Consider the following 10,070-nt stretch of genomic DNA (forward strand, 5'->3'; position numbering starts at 1 on the left):
CTCTGAACTACCGCTAGACTTTGCCACCCCCTCCCCCATCCAGATACCCATCCTATGGTAGTAATATATTGTAACTTATTACACGACAGCATGGGACGAAGTTGAGGATCAATGAACACAAATTCGCCGAGGCTAAATGCATTGTAAACATCCTCTATATATAGTTGCTATATTACCCAAGTCATAGTCTGGTAGACATGAATATCAACCAGGGAGAAAGAAAGAAATGTTTTATTTAAGGACGCACTCAACATATTTTAGTTACGGTTATATGGCGTCAGACATATGGTTAAGGACCACACAGATATTGAGAGAGGAAGCCCGCTGTTGCCACTTCATGGGCTACTCTTTTTGATTAGCAGCAAGGGATTTTTTATATGCACCATTTCACAGACAGGGTAGTACATACCATGGCCTTTGATGTACCAGTCGTGGTGCACTGGCTGGAACGAGAAATAGCCCAATGGGCCCACCGACGGGAGTCGATCCCAGACCATCCGCGCATCGAGCGAGCGCTTTACCACTGGGCTACGTACCGCCCCTCAAACAGGGAGATGTCGCAGGTTAGTAAAGTACGCCTGTGTTAATATTAAACATGTTCAATTATAGAGGTCTGGCTAGCCAGGATTTAGGTGAATAATAATGGGTGTTCCTTTGCCTAGTATCGTATTCAGTTTAGTAGCACAACGAATAAAAGTTAGGACCGACCAGCCTGTTACATATTCGATTTGATTGGTGGCATACATTCAATAGCCCACTGACGCTGCACACCGCTGACAAACATTTCTTCAATAAATAGCCGCTTTGTGCACAACATAATAACTTGCAGTTCGACGCGTCGTCTTTACTTTATGATGAACACGTTTTTTCGTCTTCAATTTGTAGGTCAATTTGTTGCTTATTGTAGGAGATAAAATTGTATATACACAGTTTGCTGTGTGTGGCAAAACAGCGACTCTCTACATAGAAGCATGGCTCAGTAGTCCAGAAATATATACAGTTTCTTCTGTATTTTAATATAGCGTCCCACTACGTATAAATAAAGTTCAGTTGTATAATAATAAAAATAATAATAATAAAACTATTATTAAAAAAAAAAAACATAAAAAAATCCACAACCAAACATGAATTTGGCTCATCCAGTTTTGCTCCTATTCGTTATTGGGAGTACACTTCACGTTTTCGCAGGTAAGACTATTTGCATTACGCTCATAGCTGAGGGGTCGACCTAGGATCGAAAGTAAATAATAATAGCTGTCCATTTGATCTTAGCAAATTTTGTTTACCGAGGTCTGGTCAGGTCAGGTCAGGTCATAGGGTTTAACGTGCATATTCAGAACAAGCTGTTGTAGCGCACGCCTGTCATGGGCACAGGAGCCGGCCTCGGCCGGTTCCTCCGTCCAGGACAGAAAGGTGGGGAGGAAAAGGGAGGCAGCACCTGCCCTGCAAGGGAGCACCAGCGAACTGCTCAAGATCGGTAGCAGGCAGGGGTGGTGGTGGTGGTGCTATTGAATTTTGAATGGAGCAGTTAATGTGCCAAGAGAAAAGGTGCGCATTTTGGTTTGAAGAAATTTGGTGCAATTTTGAGCGGTCGATTAAAAAAGAAAGAGTTCTGGAGCTATTATAGGTTTTGATCTTAGCAAGTCGAGAGTAGCTCGTTAAATAGACCTCTGTGTTGCTGTGGTGCCTCCCTAGGTTGCCCGTAGGGCCCTTAAAAAGGGTCTGACCGCTTCTGGTTGTGGCATGACAACCCAGGGGAGACTCGGGCAATTACCGAGCGGGATGTAGGTTAGTTGTAGAGCTCTCGCTTGAGGTGTGATAGGTCGCATGATCGATTGCATTCGATAAATCAGTGTCCCACGACGTAAAAATCATTGGATGCTTCATAGTTATGAGTATAGTGGAGATGGTAGGATTTCTCTTTACATATGCGTACGGGTTCCATTTTGTTATCTAAGTGTGTGTGTGTGTGTGCGGGGAGGGGGAAGGTGGCGGCAAAATCTCAAGTGTGAAGACACGGAAGTCACAATAGGGCCTACAAATGAATGTTCAATTCACGCATACACGGACGCAGAAACGGACACGCAGCATGGGTCGCGTATGAATTGACGTTTATACATGTATAATTACAATTAGGTTTTATACTTGATGACGGTTTAATTCGAGACAAAAAAGAAAGAAAAAAAAGAAAGCTTGAATATTACTTGAATATTTATATCATCAATAAATACAATTACTGATATTTCATATTTTTCAGTAGCAGAACTTGAACTCTCAACGAATTCAACGACTCCAGAGTCTGGCCATCCATTTACACTTGTCTGCACCGTCACAGGAGATACTGTAAACCAAGCCATCATATTTGTGCAAAATAATGAAATTATTTGTAAACGATTTGCATACAACTACAATAGCCAAACAAAACCATTTATGTGTGCAGTGTATTACAACACAACACAAAGATACCAATGTGAATGTGATGCATTTGACGCAAACAAGAAGGTCTACAGCGTAACAATCAAGTCATTTAAAGCAGTCGACGTAACACAGTGGTCTTGCATTTCTGTCGGTCAAAATGACATCACACGTGGAAACAGTAACGTCATTCATCTCTGCAAGTGCATGCTTCTATTATAGCAATATGCATATCATATTCTAACTACCACTGTCGACAGAGGCTGTCATTTTATTAATGCTATTATACAATTACTAGATGTAAAATCTCATTATACACATATCATCTGCCATTGAAATCCATGTTAAATTGCCCAACTTCAAATGAAAATTGCCGATAGAATGGGTTTTCGTTGGCACTAACAACATACACAATTGCAATCATACATTATATAAGCATTTGCTTTCTCTCCAAAATTGAGAACATTTCCATCTCATTTAAAACATATATAATTTGCTGTATAACCGCATCTGGCTCTTGTACCGGTCCGAACAGGTGGTTCAGTGACCGATTCACTCTGGTTGTTTCTTCCCCTATACACCCATGCCGCAAAAAGTCAATGCACAATATTACATAATAAAATTGGTAAAATCCAGTCAGAAGGCTTACCAATTAAATATACAAATTGTTTTAATTCTTCCTCAATTACTAGAAGCGAATATGCGAACCACAACATATTTCACAATTAGGAACTATAGTGGATCAATGAACTTTCATCCGGAAATGAACTGTATAGTGACACCTAACCCGATGAACGTGTTGTGGCCGTGCGCTGGGCTTTCCATCCAAAATATGACAGCCGTGTAGATAACCAGAAGTCATTACCCGAGGCTGTATACACAGCTGTCGTGTCCATAGCCACTTATTGTTGTATTTATAAAATTCATATTTGTACGTGCTATTTAGCATGGTGTGTGCACGGTAGGCGATTGGACTTGAGAGCAAAAAGATCCTTGCCAAATGCGGGATTAGGAAACTACAGATGACATTATCGAGAAGGCAGACAAGAGATTAGGACAATCAGAAACTATTAAAAAGGCCTTGCATATAATATTATTACGATGTTTGTTTTGTTTGTTTCGGGGTTTTTTGGTGGATTTGTTAATGTTTTTGTTGTAGTAGGGTTTTTTTTTTTGGTTTTTTGTTTGTTTTTTGTTTGTTAGCTGAATTAGTTGATCCATCTTTATTTTTATAACAAATAACTATTTCAACACGAGTTTGTCTATGTTGTTGATTTTAATAGTTTCCACAACATTTTACTATTAGATGCAGACACGAACGAATGTAAGACTGAAGTGGGTTTATGCGATGTCCGCGCTGACTGTACGGATACACCGGGGTCGTACACATGTACCTGTCGAGATGGATATACTGGAGATGGACGGTCATGTATGAGAAATTTACATAATGTATACTTGACACCGAGACTTGGCATCAGGGGTAGTATCAACAAATATATCAGAGATAATTATACAGTTGCATAATACCTGTAGTTAATACTTTATTGTTAAACAACCATGCGTTGGCTGATATGTAATCACATGATTTATTTATATTATAGAAATACACATGCACAAATACATGCATGAATCTATGTCCAACTATTATTTGTAGTAGAGACAAATCAAATTTATATGAAAGAAAAAAATCGTACCTACCTCGAAAACCAGAGTCACGGATGACAAAGTTAGGGAAAGCGTTGATATCCGTGCTATAAACATTGTGTTCCTTAATTTGATCACTGTGTCATTCTGTCTATCAGTATACGTTTGCCAGTATTACAATAAAATAAGACCGCTAGTGGTGAACAGAACAGTAAACTCTCAACCATATATTATCACGGTGAGTCTTGATAGGCACTTTTAATTTGCTACTCGATAAATCATATGAGGAATACTTAACTTTTACAGAAAACATATTACTTACCAACATTATATACACTATACATACTGAGCATACCAGATTAAGTTCAAACTTAACTAATAACGAGCCATCTGCGATATCATACCCTTTTGAAGACACTGCCAGTTTGACTGCCGAGTTTGACTTGGATGTCTCTTACTGGATCCAACCAAATTCACTGAACTCGTGTATAAGATAATGCTTTCCTTCAACCTGTTACAGGGCCGTACCCTGATCAAAATCCTAGGGGGTGCACTACTCTTTATAAACAAAAGAAACACCATACAAATTAACCCTGAGATGCGTATGCTATTTTGTTGAGTAAAAAAAAAGTGAGATTCGCAGTGGGGCAACTGTCCCCCCCCCCCCCCCCCCCCCCCCCGATGGTACGGTCCGGAGCTAGTAGCATTATGCAGGTTGACAACATTCAAAATAACTGTTCACGATGAATTATACACCACTTCCGGTCGTCTCTTTATGGTATCATTTGTTAAAATTGTATGTGTATCATGATACCCCTACACTTTTCATTTAATTCTAGACACAAATATAATAATAATAATAATAATAATAATAATAATAATAACTCATAAATTGTGCTCTGAACCTATATTGTCATAATTTGCATTGAAAACTAGAAGGTATCTCCATTGTTTTCTTTGATTCGAAGAAATGCTTGATTACAGTAGGAACTGTGCTACTGACACTTTTTTGTCACAGTCACGCTTGTCATGGCCTTTGCAATCCATTGTCTTTTAACTATTTTGACCATTTAAATATCCATAGTGGAGGGGGGGGGGGGGGAGTAGTAGAGGTGCATGGTACATTTCTTTAAAGAAAATATACTTCCCAGATGTCTTTTGTAAAATTACGATATTGCAATATAAAGTATGTTTGTAAATATAACGATAAGGAGATTTCATAGAATATCTAAATTTGAAAAAAACTGTATCATTATATTTAACAGCTAGTTTATTGGAAAGGGAAATTAGTGTTGGTTTTGTTTTAAATCATGTTTGGTTGAATTTAGATATCGACGAATGTCTTGTACAGACGTCGTGTGGTACCAATGTCAACTGTACCAACACAGATGGATCATACACTTGTACGTGTTTGAATGGATATTCTGAAGATGGGCAAACATCTGCAGGTAATTCAGTTAAACATCAGTCGCTATTCTGGGGTGTTTTCTATACAATTTTGATAAGCAATTCCTTTTCGCAAATAAAACTATGTCATCAGAAACAAATGCATTTGATATCACTATTTTTGTTTATGGCCAGATTAAGTAAGTTTACTAAAGTTACCGGATCACTGATACACATATTAAAGAGAATCAGTGACAGATTGTAACCATGCTTAACACCATCGTTGAATACAAACCAGTATGTCAAATGCCCGTTCAGTCTTACACAACTCATATGCCCGAAACCTTATTGATATAGGGGCATGTAAAAATACTCTCAGTCTCACACAACTAATTATGTTGTCATATATTCATTTTATGGGATAACGAAAAACATTTAAAAAACCAGGAGCACTATAGATCAGATTGTGTCTAATAGCACTGACAGTAGCAAACAGTGCAAAACGTCTACCCACTGTGCACTGACTTCAGATAGCTTAACAAGACAGTAGATAGAAACGTTATGGACAAACATGAACGTTCTTGGTACAAATAGGAAAATGGTTGATACCATAAAAGGACAACATACCTGATTGTGTAAGACTGAACGGACACCACTAGATGACATTGACTAATTAATCACTGGCAACTGAATGTTAACCATTTGGTAATTTTGACTTAGCTTAAGTCTACAGAGGTAATCCACTCAGAGAATGATTCTTCTGAAGAGGTCGATCCTGTGATCAGAGCACCTACGGCGAACATTCTACCGACTGACCGGCCTCGGTGGCGTCGTGGTTAGGTCATGGGTCTACAGGCTGGTAGGTACTGGGTTCGGATCCCAGTCGAGGCATAGAATTTTTAATCCAGATACCGACTACAAACCCTGAGTGAATTCTCCTCAAGGCTCAATGGGTAGGTGTAAAACCACTTGCACCGACCAGTGATCCATAACTGGTTCAACAGTTCAACAAAGGCCATGGGTTGTGCTATCCTGCCTGTGGGAAGCGCAAATAAAAGATCCCTTGCTGCTAATCGGAAAGAGTAGCCCATGTAGTGGTGACAGCGGGTTTCCTCTCAAAACCTGTGTGGTCCTTAACCATATGTCTGACGCCTTATAACCGTAAATAAAATGTGTTGAGTGCGTCGTTAAAGAAAACATTTCTTTCTGTCGACTGAGTTAGATCCCGTCTACCCCATCACTAGCTAAGCTATGGAGAAATATATTAACTGAGAGATTACATGACACATCATCCAGTATACCAACGAGTCCATACAGCTTTTCCTTTTCTCGCTCGGGCTGCTACATCCACTGAGAAATTCAATGTTAAGTGCATCAGCATAGGTAGGTTCACTGTAAAACTATAATTAATACTAATTAGATTCGTATATTTGTGTATATATTAGTTCATTGTCAGATGTTGGTTCGTGTATCATATAATATTTGTGAATTGCGAACCAGCTGTGTTTCACATATTATTATTTATGTATTTGTTTCAGCTGTGCCACTGAAATCTACTGCTGTAGAAACTGTTGCCATTGTTTTGGCTGCGACGACGACGATATTAGCTGTACTTGTTATTATCTTGGCTGTCGTCATCATTAGGTAAGTATACATCATCTGCAAAAATGCAGTTATGTTCAATAAAGTAAAACCAAAATATATATAAATAATCTGTTTCAGTATTCTCCTTGTGTATATCGTGTCTATTTACAGTACTCTTGAACACTGAGCTCAGATTCAGGGTCAACACCATGGCAAATACAATAAATATAGATTCAGAATTCCTTAACCACTTATTGCTAAATATTATGGCAGCTTGCTTTTTTAACTGTTTGGTTTAATGGCTGTGATTCAACAACTACGACATCCATACACACTAGAGTTTTATTTCCAGTGTATCTATAATGACTACATTCAAAGCAAAATTAATGGTGGAAATGTAGAAGACTTAGTTTTTGTAATATTTACGGAGGTGTTAATATAGTGACCTTTGTACTACCCTGGGAAAAGGTATCACATTTTACAAGATATAGCTCAATGTAAAATTGTTTTCATGTTATCAAATGTTGTCATCTACAATGTCTACATTCAAAATAAAACGGGCACTGGATTAATAGTGGGGCGGGACATAGCCCAGTGGTAAAGTGCTCACTCGATGCGCGGACAATCTGGGATCGATCTCCATTGGTGAGCCCATTGGGCTATTTCTCGTTCCAGCCAATGCACCACGACTGGCATATCAAAGGCCGTAGTATGTACTACCCTGTCTGTGGGATGGTGCATATAAAATATTTTTTGCTGCTAATCGAAAAGAAGTGGCGACAGCGGGTTTCCTCTCTCAATATATGGGTGGTCCTTAACCATATTACTGACCCCATATAACCGTAAATAAAATGTGCAGAGCGCATCGTTAAATAAAACTTTTCTTTCTTTCTTTGATTAATAGTGGAAATGCTGAAGACACAATACTGCTATACTTTTGGAGTATTAATATAGTAATTTGTGCAATACCCTGGGAAAAGGTATCATAATTTATAAGATGAATCTAAATCTGAAATTGTTCTCATTTGTTTTGACTAGTTTCCGCACAATTGTATATTGCAGGACCTGTATTGGCAATTTAGCTATGTATGTAATATTTCAATGGTAGTATTGCGCCTTATCTGTCAAAATGTGTGTGCATAATATAAAATGTCCAGGCAAATAAACAAGTTGGCTTATATTAGAATTGCTTGTAGAAAACATTTGTTAATTTAGGCCTAGTATCGATATATAACAAGTCACAGATTGTATCAACTGTTGTAGCGTATATCGTATAACAGTAAAAGGCTTTTGTAATCGTTATTGCATTTGTGTCTTTGTCATTCGTTATAGAATGCGATCCAAATTGGCGGAGTCCAAGGTAAAATTGTCCGACGTAAGACTAGGTGACGAAAACCAAGCTACCTCAGTGTATGAAGACGTCCATGATAACAACACAGTTGGTACTTCTCCATCTGATCTACCTATAGAATCCTATGGGTACGGAAGATCAGCACCTACTGGAGAACATGATTACCAAAACGAACAAGGACTATCGGGAAACAACGACCAACAAACAAACACGTACGAGAGACTGGATGTGGACGTTACTGGCGAGCGAGGTACATATGAGAAGTTAAATGTGTAAATTGTTTGTGGAACCAGAACAGAAATGTTGCTGGTAGTATTCGTTACAGACTGTATCTAGAGTGTCCATTCCTACAAGGAAGCGTCTATCAAAAGCACATTCCAGTATGAGATCAACCGTTGATTCCAAAGAGCCAGGGGCCTAATTCACAAAGGTCTCTTAGGCTCTGCTAGACAACAAATAATCCTATTTGTAAGAATTTGGCATTGCACTGCGAGATGGCAAAGTTGCGAGAGTTTAGTGAATTAGGCCCCACGTGCCTTTTGCAAATCGTCGGCTATGACAGATTTGTCGAGTATTAGTATTTAAAATCCACCGAGTAACATGTTTTTTACTTCTTCTTTTTTTTGGTGTTTTTAAAATAAATTGAAAGAAAACCTGTGTTCACACACGTGTCTCATAAACATGCTGTGTCCAGCATTTTGTAAGTGTGTGTAAACTCATCGGATGAGATGAACGTGAGTTCATTATGTATATACATCCCTGGGTATTTTCATATTCTGTTGTACATCGAACCCAACATATATATTTTAATACTGCACTGCACATACAACCATCTGTATACTTTTTTCATTTCAACTTATTTTCGTGCTTATATTTAATTAAGGTTTAAGCACGCTGTCCTGGGTACACACTTCAGCTATATGGGCTGCATGTCCAGGGCCCCGTTCCACGAAGCGATCTTAGCCCTAAGATTGCCTTAGGCACATAGCTACCCTATCTACTTAAGTTGATCTTAGGGCTAAGATCGCTTCGTGGAACGGGGCCAAGGACAGTAGATTAATTGTTACTTGTTAGTGGTTAGTGAGAGAGAAGAGGGTGTAGTGGCCTTACACTTACCCACTGAGTCGTTAAAACTCGCCTGTGTGGGAGCCGGTACTTTGCTGCGACCCCTGCACCTATCAGCCTTATGTCCGATGGCTTAACCAGGACACCACCGAGGACGGTCCATCTCTAGCATCACGATTGTCATGTCTTGTAGCTCTTAGTATGTTCATTTATATTAATATGGTTTGCGATAAAATTTTATAATTTACTTAATTAAAAGACAGAAAAACATTTCTAGCCATATCTTTTCATAATTATCAGCATTTGAGTTTAGTATTTATAATATAACAATCAATTATATGGGAAAAGTAAGTATCATAATACACATCTAGATAATTTGACGTAAAATGTCCGATGTGTCCTGGTCTCGCCTTAACATATAAGCGGTGGCAACATAAGGAAACGGCTCACAAAATTTCACAAAACATTGTAAGCATGTAAACGTAACACAATTCCATTTACTATCATGGTACAACAAATGTGGTAGTAAGTTTGTCATTAATGATGTAATGTAATTAATTTTCTGCGTAAAATATATGCCAAACAGGTGTAAACGTATGACTGATCTAACTGCTAGACGCAGACC

The 10,070-nt window shown here is 38.5% G+C and overlaps 1 protein-coding gene across 1 annotated transcript; it reads left to right on the forward strand.

Annotated features, from left to right (window-relative positions):
- Nucleotides 1-3,763: 3,763 nt before the first annotated feature.
- On the forward strand, nt 3,764-9,322 carry LOC121385907 (adhesion G protein-coupled receptor L4-like). The gene is made up of 4 exons (XM_041516697.1): nt 3,764-3,839; nt 5,271-5,507; nt 6,984-7,089; nt 8,362-9,322. Exons 1-4 carry the CDS (start codon nt 3,764-3,766, stop codon nt 8,654-8,656), a joined length of 714 nt encoding a protein of 237 aa, XP_041372631.1. The 3' UTR covers nt 8,657-9,322.
- The last annotated feature ends 748 nt before the right edge of the window (nt 9,323-10,070 follow it).

The sequence above is a fragment of the Gigantopelta aegis genome, chromosome 12, assembly GCF_016097555.1.
Source record: "Gigantopelta aegis isolate Gae_Host chromosome 12, Gae_host_genome, whole genome shotgun sequence".
In the NCBI taxonomy this organism is placed as follows: Eukaryota; Metazoa; Mollusca; class Gastropoda; order Neomphalida; family Peltospiridae; genus Gigantopelta; species Gigantopelta aegis.